This window comes from Neodothiora populina (assembly GCF_041146345.1).
Source record: "Neodothiora populina strain CPC 39397 chromosome Unknown canker_contig_8, whole genome shotgun sequence".
NCBI lineage: Eukaryota > Fungi > Ascomycota > Dothideomycetes > Dothideales > Dothioraceae > Neodothiora > Neodothiora populina.
Genome location: NW_027191411.1, coordinates 59,512 through 74,516, shown reverse-complemented (window position 1 = coordinate 74,516; position 15,005 = coordinate 59,512). Strand labels below are relative to the sequence as shown.

General features: G+C 50.8%; 7 protein-coding genes across 7 annotated transcripts; 4 read left to right on the top strand and 3 right to left on the bottom strand.

The window, feature by feature from the left end:
* Window positions 1–33: 33 nt before the first annotated feature.
* Window positions 34–732, bottom strand: AAFC00_006526 (uncharacterized protein; the record flags this gene model as incomplete). The annotated part of the gene is made up of 1 exon (XM_069346491.1): window positions 34–732. One exon carries the CDS (start codon window positions 730–732, stop codon window positions 34–36), a length of 699 nt encoding a protein of 232 aa, XP_069199357.1.
* A 929-nt stretch (window positions 733–1,661) lies between these two features.
* On the top strand, window positions 1,662–2,249 carry AAFC00_006525 (uncharacterized protein; the record flags this gene model as incomplete). The annotated part of the gene is made up of 1 exon (XM_069346490.1): window positions 1,662–2,249. One exon carries the CDS (start codon window positions 1,662–1,664, stop codon window positions 2,247–2,249), a length of 588 nt encoding a protein of 195 aa, XP_069199356.1.
* A 437-nt stretch (window positions 2,250–2,686) lies between these two features.
* On the bottom strand, window positions 2,687–5,131 carry AAFC00_006524 (uncharacterized protein; the record flags this gene model as incomplete). The annotated part of the gene is made up of 4 exons (XM_069346489.1): window positions 2,687–3,764; window positions 4,027–4,608; window positions 4,676–4,833; window positions 4,886–5,131. The coding sequence occupies 4 exons, from the start codon at window positions 5,129–5,131 to the stop codon at window positions 2,687–2,689; spliced, it is 2,064 nt and encodes a 687-aa protein (XP_069199355.1).
* A 1,136-nt stretch (window positions 5,132–6,267) lies between these two features.
* AAFC00_006523 (uncharacterized protein) lies at window positions 6,268–7,268 on the top strand (the record flags this gene model as incomplete). The annotated part of the gene is made up of 3 exons (XM_069346488.1): window positions 6,268–6,346; window positions 6,396–6,701; window positions 6,760–7,268. The coding sequence occupies 3 exons, from the start codon at window positions 6,268–6,270 to the stop codon at window positions 7,266–7,268; spliced, it is 894 nt and encodes a 297-aa protein (XP_069199354.1).
* A 210-nt stretch (window positions 7,269–7,478) lies between these two features.
* On the bottom strand, window positions 7,479–9,926 carry AAFC00_006522 (uncharacterized protein; the record flags this gene model as incomplete). Its single annotated transcript, XM_069346487.1, has 8 exons — window positions 7,479–7,634; window positions 7,686–7,931; window positions 7,989–8,109; window positions 8,166–9,074; window positions 9,128–9,229; window positions 9,284–9,307; window positions 9,375–9,552; window positions 9,869–9,926. The coding sequence occupies 8 exons, from the start codon at window positions 9,924–9,926 to the stop codon at window positions 7,479–7,481; spliced, it is 1,794 nt and encodes a 597-aa protein (XP_069199353.1).
* A 595-nt stretch (window positions 9,927–10,521) lies between these two features.
* Window positions 10,522–12,226, top strand: AAFC00_006521 (uncharacterized protein; the record flags this gene model as incomplete). The annotated part of the gene is made up of 3 exons (XM_069346486.1): window positions 10,522–10,788; window positions 10,843–11,115; window positions 11,162–12,226. 3 exons carry the CDS (start codon window positions 10,522–10,524, stop codon window positions 12,224–12,226), a joined length of 1,605 nt encoding a protein of 534 aa, XP_069199352.1.
* A 666-nt stretch (window positions 12,227–12,892) lies between these two features.
* Window positions 12,893–14,833, top strand: AAFC00_006520 (uncharacterized protein; the record flags this gene model as incomplete). The annotated part of the gene is made up of 2 exons (XM_069348338.1): window positions 12,893–13,263; window positions 13,330–14,833. The coding sequence occupies 2 exons, from the start codon at window positions 12,893–12,895 to the stop codon at window positions 14,831–14,833; spliced, it is 1,875 nt and encodes a 624-aa protein (XP_069199351.1).
* Window positions 14,834–15,005: the final 172 nt, after the last annotated feature.

Sequence of the window (15,005 nt, the reverse complement as noted above, 5' to 3'; positions counted from 1 at the left end):
GCTAGAGACATCTGCTGGACATGATGTGTGCAGTTAGTCGTCTTCCGCACCGCCGATTCTGGCACGGAGACTGTCTTTTCGACCAGTTCTCCAGGCTTTGTCCCAGGCATCGACTTTGCCACCAACAAGCTCGACCGAGGAGGGATCCAGAAGAACAACACCTCGGGCAATGGTGGCTCGACGCAAGACGAGCTTCGTACCGATCGGGGTGGTCAGTGAAAGGCCTTCGATCCTGGTCATCTCGAATGCGTAGATCCTGGTGCCTCTCGCGTCTTGCAGCAGGAGCTTGTGAGGACCGAGGCTTTTGTCTGCAGCAGAGGCATCAGGTACAGCGCCGTTCTCGCCAAGCTCGCCGGGAACAACCCTCACGACTTCTCTGCCCTTGGTCGTCTCTCCGCGAGCGTGTGCTTCGAGATTCTCGATCTGGGACCAGCGGGAACGACCGACATCCTCAATGTCCAAAATCTGACAGACAACAGGACCGGGCAATCGTTGTTCGGCCACTTGCGGATCCAGAGCAGTCGAGGGTAGAGTATTTGATGTGGAAGGCTGGACTGAAGTAGTAATGTCTGTGGCGAGTAGTCGGAAGAGAGCAGTCTTCTGCAGAGCTGGAAGAGGAGTTGTCAAACGTGCTGTAGACGCGAAAGAGTCCAGCCAGGCTTTGGTTGGTGGAAGGCCGGATTGAGCCAGGGAGACGGCAATAGCTTCCGTGACTTGATGGCCGGATGGCATCTTGTCGAGACGATTGATATCAAAATGATCAAGGCAACACACTGTATCTACTGCGTGTGATTTCACAAGCACATGGATGGAAACTTGTGACAGCAGTAAAACATAGATTAAACGTTTGGTGCAGCTGCAGATGACCGAGGGTCTCAGTGGTCAGATGAGAGGATCAATATAGTCCATTCACCAGTCGACAACAGGCCGCTCCGGCACTCAGATATAATGGCAGCTACCTTCTTTTCTAAGGTACCTTAGATATGGTTGGAGGCAGGAACGGTACAGGGATACCAAAAAGAACGTCTGGCTTTTCTTACAGTGTGTTTCGTGTGCGGAGATATACTTGTAGGCTGCCTATAAAGGTCAAGCAGAGCGCATCAGCCAACAAACAGCCCAGCAGATGATAAGATACAACGAAAGATCTGGCAGCCTTGAGAATATGTATTTGTACTGTATACCGTACCCAGGTAGCCAGATAGCAGTGTACAGTAAGGTAAGGTACCTTGAAGGTATTAAAGAAAAGAGGAAGGGGGGAGGATGACCTCATCGCCTGCACCTGCCACTTTTCAGCGGGTCCTTTGAAGAAATGCGGGCGCAACTCCAGAACGGATCTGTTGTTTCGGGAAGGAACAAACAGGCAGAGATGTGTTATATTGTTTCTGTCTTCTCTTCTTCTTCTCATAAAACACACACCGACTCGAATCACAAAAGATAAATCCCAGGGCTGATCGGCTTCCTTTCTAACTATAATTATATTCCTTGCCTCGAGATTATCAAATCCGGTGGTCACCTGCCGACTTCCACCGCCGCTACTGCGTCTATTAGCATCACTACTGCGACTTACCCCTCGCCCGGATAAATCAAAGAAATAGAGCAGGAGAGAACGCCCGGCGCGCTTCAACGCCCCCAATATCATACTTGAAGATAGAAACAAAAACATGGCAGACTTCGTCACGAACCTCTGGGAATCCGTCTTCACCCCCGGCCCGACGCCGACTCTGCTTCTGGCCACCAACGCTACCTTTGCCTTTCTCCAACTCACCCTCGCCGCGCTGCTCGCCGCAACATGGAGTATGCACTTTGTCATCCTGAGCTTCCTCTGCGGCGGCCTCTGGTGGAGCATCAACTGGTTCGCCGACGAAGTGCGTCAAGCCCAAGAGAAGGAGGAGCAAGAGAAGCAGACCACAACAGAAGCAACAAAAGACGGAGAGAGCGGCGCTGATGACGAGGGAGGCGACACGGAGACGGAAGACCAAGTGTCCAAGTCTGTCGATTTTGTTCCCACTCCTGCAGACAAGGCCATCAGGGAGCGCATCATCAACGATATTCGCAAGCAGGGCCAGGCCACCACGGCACAGTCAGATTCTGCTTCCACTGCTCAGACTTCTGCTCTGCAAGTTCCTGCTGCTGCTGCCGCTCCGTCTTTTTCTGGAACAGATGCTCCCTCTCATTTCAGGTCGAACAGCGACGCCAGCCGCGACGCCAGCACCGACAGCGAGTGGGAGAAGGTCGAGAATGAGCGGTGAAACCTTTCTGCCTTGTCGAAATCCATATTCAGAATCACAAATGAACGACGCTTTTTCTCGGACGAGATTTCCATCTCTATATACCCCATCTTCGCTTCGCATGATTTGCTCTTAGACATCTCACCAATCGTCAAGACTTGTTTTTTCACCATTGCTTCCAGTCTTGTGCACTGATGCTTTGACTCTTTCATGCAGTATACACGAGCGAAACTGTAGACAGTTATGCGGCTTCTAAGGTTTGGTAGGTAGGCAAGGTTAAAGATGAGCCAAGACGCATCTGAGGTACCCAAGTAGGTTATCTATACGGGAGAGTGCTGAAGCAAACAAACCCCCTATCCAGTACCGAAATGCTTCAATCTAGTAGTCGTCATCACATCGTCTTTCTTCGGCGGTCTTCTTCTTCTTCTTCTTCTTCTTCTTCTTCTTCCTGTTCTCTCTCAAGACAGCATCGACCTTGACCCCCACTTCAACTCCATATAAGTCTTCTGCATGACCTCTAGTGCCCGAACCAGCACCTTGTCGTCATCACCTTCATAAGCAGCGACATCAACACCCTCCTGGAACGGGCGCCGCAGCACATCACAAACAGTGCCGACCTCCGGCACAACCCCAGTCTGGAAATAAGTCCTAGCGACCTTGGCAGTACACAGCGACGGCGACGACCAAGAAGTGTGGCCTTCAGAGTCCTGCACCAGAAGCGACGAGCCCCTGTAGTTCTCCGCCATGCGCTGCGCGTTGTCCAGAGGCGTCACGGGATCCAAAGTATTGCCTATGAACAAGATCGGGTGCGAGGTCGCGTTCGCGCCAAACGGGCCCGTGAAGCGCCATTTCGCTCGCGCCTGCCACCCGATGCACGACAGCCGCGTGTGGCTCCACCAGTCGCCTAGCACGGAGCTTTGGTTCTGCAGCGCGTGCCAGTAGGCTTGGAAGCCGCGCTCGTCGACGTCCCCTAGGCCTTCGGCGTCGGTGCAGAGGATTGCCATGGAGGCGTCGGCGCCGTTGTCGTAGGCTGTGTTGCATTCTTGCGAGAAGGGCCCTGCTGCTTGGCATTCTGTGCTTGGACAGGAGCAGGACGACGGCGTGTGTTCGACGTGCTTGAAGTCGGCGAAGAGGGATCCGTTGCCGCGCCACACGTCTGTCAATAGGTCTGCTACCATTGGCATGAAGATCAGTGGTTGGTACATGCCCAGCCGGACTGTGGATTTGACGTCGCTCCATGTGATGACATCTGGTCCTCGAGTTGGGGAGCTGGGGACGACGCGTGGGTGTGCGAATATGTCTAGTAGCAGATCTTCGTACTCCTTGCGGATCTTATCAGGACCGCCCTCCGAGAAGAAATTACAGTCTTGTGGTCCGGCCTCGGAACAGTACTGGAAGAATCGGTCGAGGATCTTGTCCGAGTCCTTGAGGTTCGATAACCATGATCCGAAGTAGTAGTCGTGAGAGTCAACCACGCCATCGAGCACCATGCGGTCGATTCGGTCTGGAAACATGGCCGCGAATGTCTGTCCGAGACTGTGTCATGACGTTAGTTCTGTAAACATTGTACCGACAGTTCTGTGTTTCCCAACACTCTTTTTGTGATTGTGATTGTGACAGTAGGAGATGGGACGAGCATAGGACTCAGCGACAGCCAGTACACAAAGTCCTACATGATATCACATAGTCATCTTTGCAAGGACAAGTATGAGATGTTGAAGCTGCGCCTAGAGAGCAGACGATCCAATGCGTCGCACAGACTACCAGAAAGGGACAATGAAGCATCACAACAACTTACAGTGTACCGTACGAGTTACCCCAATACCTAATCTTCTCTTTTCCCTGGTTCCGTCGTGTACGACGTGCGATAGACTGCGTCACATCACGTCCAGAAGTCAAATCATGTGCAATTTGCGCAGATCTTCCTTGTTTCTCCACCCACTGTGCATGTCGCTCAACGATTTCGAGCATGTCTCTTGCGACAGGCGAAGAATTTACATGCTCGCCAATGGCATCTGGACCGTCGAAACTGATTTTCGATCGAAGCGAACATCCTTCAGCAAGAGCCCGGGATCGATGCCAGTTGCGGAAAAAGGAGTCTTCGGAACTGCCCAGCAATCCCAGAGCTTCGTTCTGCATGCCCCATGCCTCACGAGACATTGAATCCGGAAAGCATTGAATCCCAGGGGTGGTACGACCGATACCTCGAGGATCGAACCCGATGATGTCGTGGTATAGAGCCGAGGCCTGCGCATTCGTCGCGTTGGGGTCAATCTCGGAGTCCACGATGGCTTGTGTAGCCATGCCGTTTCGTTTCACCTGTTCCACTCCAGATCCTCCAGGTCCGCCTGGATTGGTGAGGATGGCACCACCATACCGCCTTTTTGACATTGTAAGAAACAGGGAGGTTGCGCGAGGGTTTTTCCAATCAACGAAAGAGTACTCACGGATCTGTCACGGGCACTTTGGCAGGGAGTCGTATGACCGCCACTGCAACCTTGCTGCCAGCATCGTCCTTTCTGAGCCAGTCCATTGGCACATCCAATCGAGCGCACTCGTAGTCGTCGAAACATTTGTGGTAGATGAGTTCTGACGAAGGAACAATCTACGCTGCGTCAAAAGCAGTCACCTGCATAAACTATATTGCCTCGACTCACACTGTGCCACGAAAAGTCTGATCCGTCCTTCTCTATCACCAAGGGTGACATAACACCCTGATCTACCGTTGTAGCATCCTTGAATGCAGGAACCCAATCATGTGTACGAAACGCAGCCAACGAGAGCAGGCAAGCTGCTGTCACAAGGATAGACTTCCGGGGCCAAAACACTGATGACCTAGTGTTACGTCCGTCTGTATGGCCGTTGGTCACTTCCTGCGAGAGACCAGATTTCTCCCCAGACATTTTCGATTGCACAATTGACCAACTCGCGTGTCCAGCCGGACCTGGTGGAAAGAGTGCTAGAAATAACACTTAGATTGAATCACCGCCTGACAGATAAGCTTTCGAGAGGTGCAGTGAAGCGACAGGGGCCGAAGAGATGGTGTTTCATGCAGCTACGATGCACCTTGCGCACTCGAAACACAGCACTAGATACACAAAAAGTGATTTAAATGAAGCGTCGAAGGTCGACAAATATCAGACGATCTGATTGTTGAGACAATCAAGGGTACCGTATCTTGCTAAATAGCATGGTAGCACACCGCACCACCCCGCCTTTAGTAGAAACTTGCGAAGCGGACATACCGGGCACGTGTACAGTATCTTATCATACCTTATGCCAAGCTGTTTTTGGAAGATCGCGACGCAATGATCGACGGCGCCTTATGGAGGCATACATGCCTGAGATGTCCTCGGGGAGGCAATCGTGAGGTGTCGACGCTGCATTCGTAGTGCTAAATGATGCGGGCGCGCATCCGAGGGGGCAGGTTTATTGTTTGATATCGGAGATCGATTAGATCACAGCCTTTCCTGCGCTCAACACGATGGGTTGCACTGCAGCTGTGTGGCCCCCCGCGCGCAGGGTCTGTACATGTGCAGGGAAGCGCGAATCGGAGTTATACGAGGACCCTGTATTGATGCGAGGCAAAGATTGTTCGGGACGCCAAGTCTCCGGAGGCAGTTCACGGAACCAGCGCACGTTGGTGATCCACCTGGTCCGTAGGGTTTCGTTCGTTTTTGCCTCCACTTCCCCCCCGGTTCGACATTCCCTCAAGTAAGTTGCTCGGGGTTGAGTCGAACAGTGCGGTTGGTGCTTGTCGCTGACTACGTCTCAGCTCAATTGCCCGCGCACGAATATGTAATGCGATCGAGACCGCCGGCTCGAGCTAGAATGATAAGACAAGCGTATAGAAGGAGACTCTAGTCTCTCTCAGTCAGATCTGACAACCTTAGCCTCTTGCTACACATACTGTCCAGCCTTCCAAACTACTCCAGCACCTGCTGTGTCTGGTCCACTTTGGCATTTGGTCTTGTCGGACAACGTCTCTCTACGTTTAGCATCTCGTAGTAAGGTCAGGTCGTTGTATAGACGCCCGAACATGCCAGCTCAAAGAACAACCACCGAGGGCAGTTATGCCCAGACACCTCTGAACACCATCAAAGTGTACAGAGACAGAGGTAGGCGAGATATAGATGTGACGATATACAGATAGCTGAAAGGGAGAAGCCGCCTATGACTATTCGACAGTCCATTCAATATTCGCGTCCACTTTGGTGTCACATGTTTCGTTCATAGGCCTTGATGAGGACGGAGATCCCACTCCCATCAATCTTCCCTTGACCGCAGTACTTGGTGCTTATGACCCGCAAGATCCTGTACCTGATGACGATGGCTCCGCCGGCCAATACTATCGTCAGCAGCAAGACCTCGACAAGCCGATGGATCTGTATCTGCATGGTAACACTGCCATGATGCTCCGGAAGGGTGTTTTCAAGAACGGTGCAGTCAAAGTATGCGTAACGTCCACTAGAGGTGTGTACAAGAGTCCTACGATGAATAAAATGCAGAATTTGCTGATGAAGTCACGAAGTTGATGGAGTTGTGCTGAACTTTACACCGAACGGACATTCCCTGAATTATCGCTCTGCAGTCATCCATGGCACGGCTGAAATGGTGACCTCACCAGAGGAGAAGCACTATGCAATGCATCTCCTAACAAATCACATGATCCCTCGTAGATGGTCATCCGTGAACCCGGTGACGCCTTCAGCGATGAAGAGTGTACAAATAATGCGAGTCAAGATTCGTGCTGCGTCCGCAAAAGTCAGAGCCAAGAATATGGGACTTGCGGACAGTATTGCAATCGCATCTAAACGAGACGACGTCTATTCCGGAGTCATTCCCCTGCACGAGGTCTTGGCCGAACCCATTGAGAGCGGATATTGGCCCGGAAGGCCGGTACAGCAGCATCTCCGTGACTGGATCAAGCATCGGAACGCTGCAGAAGAAGAGTACGCTGTCGGGGCAGCGCAGAATCTTGCAGAAGAGGCAACCAAGATAGCAGAGCAGCGAGAGACAATGCAAGCAAAATCGAAATGAGAATTGACCCTTTTTCCTTCGAGGTACCCATTAGGTCTAATCACCTTGATAATTGGACTATTACGGAGGACGTTTCAGACAAGCTGGTATTCATTATGGATGCCTCTCATCAAAGCTCCTGATACATCCCCCGTGATATCACTGTGCCACTTGCTGAAGGACTAAGTGGAAGAACCCCAGCAGCGTCAAAAGTAGACCACATATGGAGCTTCATCTCTCCATACCCACATCTGGGTCGCTTCGCTTGGTCTCCACGATGTTTTGCTTGTCTGATAAGCGTAGATTTGGCAACAAAAGGGCAAATACTATGACGGGTGCAGATATAGCAAGTGCTGTGATGGAGATGTACCTCATGATATCAGAGTACTACGCAGATTAGTAATAAGCGGACTACCTTGTTCATGAATATGTACGTACGGCTAAGTTCGTAGCAGTTCTTTCAGCGGTGCCCCACGCAGGTAGATCCGACGCCAGAATCGAATTGTAAATAGCTTCGATGGTTTGCGGTGATGCTTTATCGCCCATGCGGTTTCGCAACGCTTCCTTGAAATTGTTGGTATATATGCCACCGGCAGTAGTACTGCCTAGACCGGAACCTAGACAGATGGCAAGCATGACTAGAGCAGAAACTTGAGCCATTTCAGCATGCGGGACAACCACTTGCTGCATCGGTAATCAGAAAAACATATTCAATGGTTTAGCCAGCTCACACAGACGTACCGCGATCGTGAGGCAAACTATCTGGATCACTCCAGACCCAATGCCTTGAATAGCCTGCACAATGAACAATTCCGCGTCACTGTTGTTAGCCCCTCGAAGATGTACCATGAGCCCAAACCCGCTGATGCAAGAATTAGCAAGTAGGGATTCAGATCAGACATTCCGTTGTATGCTCACACAGTGCGAACAAGACAAGCAACAACCACAGTCCACTTGTAGCTTCTCGACCTCGAGATGATTAGCCCTGCGATCATTGCTACCAGGCATTGGACAACACCATTGATGTATGTGTAGAACGTGGCTTTTCTGACGCTGTAATTGTGAGCCACGACGGCCCAACTGTACAAATACTGATGAGATGCGGAGAATGCCAACTCATCCAAGAATCCAATCTTTATAACAAGCACGATGCTTAGATTTCGGAAGTATCGTGGGGGCATCATCGGATGCTTAGAGACATAGGCTTCGTATGGGACTAATATCAGGAGGAATGCTAGTCCCAAGATGAGCAGAGCGATTATCCAGCCAGTGTGCCAGGCTTTTGGTGCTGTAGCTGCCAGTGAAATTGGGAGCAATAACATTGCCGATCCCACCCAGAGAATGGACAACCCACCAGCATCGATGGATGAGAAGAATTCCAAAGTGGTTATCTTCTTTGTTTTTATGATACCAAGCCGCTTAGCTTTGCGCTGATAGTACCAGAGTGTAATTACAAGCAGGCTGGCACTTGGAGGCAGAATGAATCCTAGCATGCCAATACCCCATCGCCAGCCGATCCCGTTGACGACGGAGTCAGAGATCACGGCTGAAACCCAAGGCATGACAAGAAATGGAGAGAAGCTTACAGCAAGGCCGAAGGTTCGCCACCGAGCTGTGGTATTATCCGAAATGATGAGGTCGTTAAGGATATTTGTACCAGCCTGACCAATGGAATACACAACAACTCCGACAGCATATGTTGCGAAATTACTGCTGCCACTGCAAAGAATGTATGATAAGACATAGCAGCTGATCGTAAAGCTGTATGTTGAAGCTCTACCAATGACATCGGAGATTTTGGCAATAGGTGGTTTTGTCACTGCTGCTCTGTGCGATACGTGTTTAGCCAAACTCTGAGACATGAATCCGATATGACTTACACAATGATTGCAGCAGTGCTGAGCGCTGCCTTGTTGGACAAGGCATCGTACGTCGAAGGAGCGTAGCTTTGGTAAACGTAGACAGTACTATTGTCGAATTCGCTTGGAGCGCAATTAGTATGTATAGACGGACTTCATAGCGAGCGCTGAGCTCACTAGACGATCATCACCAACGACAGGCTATTGGACAAGGTGTAAGAATACCATCTGCACGAGTATCATTGTTGGTCGAAGTAGCAATACTGACCTCGCCCAGAGAAGGTATCTGCCATATTTTCCAAATACTGCCTTTGCTCCCTCTGCCTCAGTAACGCCACGTGCTTCTAGCGTTACCTGAGCTGGCCCTTCTAATCGAGCAGGAATAGGCAGGTCGTCGAGAGCGTAGTTATCGACATCGTGAGGAGCGATCACCTCCACTTCAACTTCTGTTTTGGATGCTATGACTTAGCCCGTGCAATGGCACCCATGTCAATAGGAGGAAGCGAATAGAAGATTATTGACTAGCAAGAGAGTGGCAACTGCTTGTACATGGACTCTCTCGTAAGGCAGCCACGCCATGATTGATTTTCATTTGTAGCAATCTCAACAGCACAGTAGGGTCATTTTCAGATATAACGTCAGATGGAACGTCCAGAGAGAAATGCCACCATAAATTGTTGTTACGCCCACCTGAAGCACAAGAGGCTGGAATTGCACACAACGAAATTGTAGACACTGCAGTATTGAAGCTCCGGGACTGACCTTCCGCGAGCAAGGGCACTGATGCCTCGCCCATCGTACTAGCGCCACGTTCCTGCATCTCCAATACTCAACTCATCTTTTGAGGCAATTGTGACCAATTTGTATTGTTGACAAAAGTATACGCAAGCACATAAGGCAACTAGAGGAAGCAAAGGTAAGCGGTTGAGGTAGATGCAGATAAGGCAATAAACTCTAGCAAGGTGGAGACGTCCCTGTCTGTGAGCTACACGAGTCAGCATCGTCTTCGTCAACACTGTATCCCCACGTCAAGAGCTCTGTTATCTTATCTGGAGTGAATGGCACAACTCATGAGGTCGGTTCGAGATCCCCTCTTGGCAGAGCTTCAGGGTCATCCCCTAACCAGAGCAGGAACGCGCACACCTTAATCAATCTTGGCTAGACAGATACAATGTACCGCCGATAGGGACCACAATCGTCGTAGGGTCTGGTCCTACGAAGCGAGCATGATACCTGTCACTAATCAATGCAGCTGGATCAAGTGAGGTTTCTTATGTTACGTTCGCGCCATGAAACTCACCGTTTCTTCGCGTATCATCGATCATGATTCACTATAAAGCAAGATCATCCCTCTCTACAGGCATCATGATGCTTCACATCACAACATCATTCCCTGACCATCCATAGTCTACACAATGGCAAAACTATCCTGGCAATCAATCGCCGCGGCGAAGCGACATGAGCTGGAAGATGCTATCTCCGAGTATAAGATTGAGGAGTCATTGTTGGATGGCACCAACACAACGAGCTGGCCAAGCGCTTCTGGGCTCCTGTCCCCTCGCGAGCTGAAGATCACGGAATCGCGAGCGGTCGACCTTGTTGAAAAGCTGAGAAGTCGTGATTACTCAGCGGTAGAAGTCACAGTTGCTTTTTGCAAGCGAGCGGCGATAGCTCAACAGGCTGTGCGTGGTATGCCACGAATGCGTTGATGATAACATTCTGACTTTCTATCACAGACTAACTGTATTGCGCTCGTTCTCTTCAAAGAAGCTGTAGAGCAGGCCCGAGCTCTTGACGAGTGTATGGAGAAGAAAGGCAAGCCGATCGGACCCTTGCATGGTCTGCCAATCTCTGTGAAGGAGCACATCTTCCTCAAGGGCACCCCCGCCACATCTGGATTGATTGCATGGAAGGATGTGATCAGCCCTCACGATGCTTTGATTGTGAAAATTCTTCGAGAAGCAGGCGCGGTGTTTCACGTCAAGACCACGAACCCTCAGACATTGATGGTGAGTTCCATGCACGTACCAGCGACCGCCTAACTGACTTTACAAGGCGCTCGAGACCGATAGCAACCTTTTCGGCAGGACTGTCAATCCTTTTAATAGAAATCTGACTCCCGGTGGTAGCTCAGGGGGTGAGTCTGCGATAATTGCCATGCGGGGTAGTCCTCTTGGTATTGGTACCGATATTGGAGGTTCAATTCGTGCGCCAAGTGCATTCTGCGGTGGCTGGGGCTTGAAGCCCAGTGTCGCTCGCATCCCCCATGGTGGACTCACTGGTCTGCACGCTGGAATGGAGAACATCATAGGATGTGTTGGACCCATGGCGAATAGTGTCGAAGATCTACGTCTCTTCTGCAAGGTGGCGTTGGACTACGAGCCTTGGGATCATGAGCCCTCTCTGATAGGAATCCCTTGGAGATCAACGACCGTGAATGATATCCCCAAAAAATTGACCATCGGAGTTATCAGGCATGACGGCATTGTCGCGCCGCACCCGCCAATCGCACGAGCAATGGAAGAGACCATCGACGCTCTCCGTGCTGCCGGTCACGATATCGTCGATTGGGACCCGAAGTATCACCTGCCTTTGCTCGAATGGATTGGAAAGGCATACTTCCTTGACGGCGCTCAAGAATACCGCGATATGACGGGCCCATCGGACCCCGCTGTACCCATCATCAAGTGGCTTGTCGATGAAGCTGGCGAGCGATGCACCTTAGAAGACTCATGGCAATGCAACCGGGACCGAGACTACCTGCGAACTTGTTATGCAGAGCAATGGCGCTCGATGGGAATCGATGCCATCCTCTGTCCTGCCAACGCCTCCGCAGCATCGGCGCATGGCGAAAGTAGATACTGGGGTTATACTTCCGTTTTCAACGTGCTAGATCTCCCTGGCGTCGTGTTCCCTGTCACATGTGTCAAAGAGACAGACACACGAGCCTCTACTCTGCCAATAATGAGTCCAAAGGACCAGGAGTATCGCGATTATTACAAAGAGGGACCCGCCAAATATCGCGATGCTCCAATTTGTCTGCAATTGGTAGGCAGGAGGTTGCAGGAAGAAAAGCTGCTGGCCATGGCCGAGTCCGTGCAACTAGCGTTGACAAGGTAGAAGGAGAAAGGCAGCATAATGAAGGGGGCGGCGTCCGTGGGGGCCGCGCCTTCAGGTCAGGTCACAGGTCAGGATATCGGAGCGAATTCCTTGACCTTGTGCTACCGAACCACACTCTAAAGATACCAAGGCGTGATATTATTGACATCTTACATGTACTCTTTGCCTTGCCTATCATATTCCCAAATCACGAATCCTTTTCTACGCATATCTCGCCGCTGTATGGTTTACCGGTATATGTACCACATGCTGCAATCGTATTATTCAACGCTGATCAGCAATGACGCGAACGGGAACGCCGGTGGCCCTCTCACATGCCTGCTAAATACACCTCCGCCCCACGGTGTCGAGCAGCTCGGTCCGTAGCGAACCATCTGCCTCCTATACTTGTTCCGAGTGTCATCACCTTATCTCATAGACCTTGATGGTACCGTCTTCGGACTTTCTTCCGTTGTTTTAGCTTGCGGGACGACGGACGGGAGTGCCGCCCCGCCAAGCCATACGGATCCTTGCCCAAGTCCCTGTAGATGTCTTCTTATCGTTAGACCCCAGACTACAACATTCTACCCATTATCCTCAATACCAAAGTGTCCGCAACATTATTTGCATTTCTTACGATTTGGATCTCCGTGGTATGCTGAATTATGTGCGTGTGCCCGACACCAAATGTCACAGATGCGGGGCACGGCAAGCCGCAGATCCAACGCCTGCTGGACTTGCAAATTGCGGCGGAAGAAATGTGATGAAGATCAACCTGCCTGCACAGCTTGTGTGCAACGCACGATTACTTGCCATGGATATAATCCCGAGAAGCCGTCCTGGATGGATGGTGGGCAAAATCAGAAGGCTGAGCTCGACCGGATTCAACACATCGTCAAGGAAAACAAGCGCAGGCAGAGGCGGATTCAACTGCAGCAACAGCGACCTTTGACAAAACGACGAACATCACATGTAGCCAGTCAACTTCGTTCAGAGGTATCACAGAATAGTACCAGTGACCTGGTGGTTGCGGAATCATGTAGAGAAATGATGCTGAGGTGGGTTATATGTATTTCGTACGTGTGTGCCGAGATACTGCGACTTGCTGACAGGGGATCTATCAGTCATGGGATAACAAATGTAGAGATCGACGACCTGGAAAACCATGTTCATGGCCACAATAGCGCTGCTCCTTCTCAAGTATCTCCTGTGGCTGGGTCCATTAAGTCATATACGCCAGTTAACAATCAGACCAATGCGTCCATAGCGACACCAGATACTTCTGGATCGGGCTGCTCACAGCTCCCACGCAGTACTTCACAACTTCGTTTCAATAATGCAAGGGAAGCAGAACTACTAATGCATTATCTTGATCAGGTCTTTGCTCTTCAATTTCGTTTTCATCAGCCCTCAGTCAGTGCTGGGGGTAGAGGCTGGCTCTTGTGGTTGTTGACGGAAACTCAGCCCTTATATCATGCAGCACTTTCGCTGGGCGCTCTCCACCAACATGCGTTGAATGATAATGCTAATCGACATGACATCTTAGTCGAACTCAACGAGCACCATACTCGTGCTTTGCAAGAGGTTCAAAGATTTCTACAACACGAGTATGACTCTTCCAATACAGATACAGGCGATCGTGGAAAGAAGAGAAACCTCCAAGTCCTTGCATGCGGTGTGCAATTCATCAGCTTTGAGTTGTTCCGCGGAGGCATCAACGTTTGGGAGCCGCATCTAAAATACCTTGCGACTTCACTTTCGCTCACACAAGGAAACAGCGAGGTGATGAGCGACCACACTCCTAGCTCATCAACTCCAATGAACAGAAACATATCGAGCTCCGAGAGCTTGATGGACACGGCCGAACACTTTCTGACCGGCGCTGTTCTCTGGTTCGATATCATAGCATGTGCGTCTACTGGAAAGGGCCCATTGATGAAGAACAAACACGAGCGTCTGCTCGTAAGTGGTCAAGTCAACCTCGCCAATATTATCGGCTGCCATGCTTGGGTGGCCGTCCTCATAGGCGAGATAGCACAGATCCACCAAGAAGCGCAGGAACACACACTCTCCACGTGGGAGCTTGTGGAGCGAGGAAATCCGATCCGCCAACGCTTGATGACAGGCATCGGCGCTCTACGTGAGGAGGTAGAGCATGCTTTCTCTACACTTGGGAGAACTCAACTTATGCTCAATACAACCGCTCGCACAGAAGCAGTTCATCGGGCTGTGACGTTAGCTTTTGCGCATGCCACACAGGTTTACCTCAACTCCACGGTCATGGGTGCTTTCCCTTATACTCAGGAGATGCAGACAAGCGTGAAGCAGGCGGCAAACGCACTCCAAGAGATGCAGAATGTCTGCGACATACAAGATGCTCGTAGTCTAGTATGGCCCATATGTATCGCCGGATCAATGGCTCATGATCCGACCTTGCAGTCATTCTTCAGAAAGACGATTGTCGACCTGGGCAGAGGAGCCCATGACTTTGGCAATTCTGTTACCGTACTCCGTATCATGGAGAGGTGCTGGCTATACTGGCGCGAACGAAGCCCGAGCAGTAGTCGGATAGGCTATAGCTGGCTAAGTGCCATGGAGGAAAATGGCCAACGCGTGCTATTAGTCTGATGAGGGGCTCGATCGCCCGCTTTTGGCGTCTGTTTACAGCTCAATCCATCTTTGGCGTAGAGGGTTTGGTGACTGTATCAGCAGCATCTTTCGTTTCTCTTGCTGCAAATTTTTATTTTCGGATGATGATACCCCCCTATGTCTGGTGTGAAGCCGCCAAAAGTGCGAACTT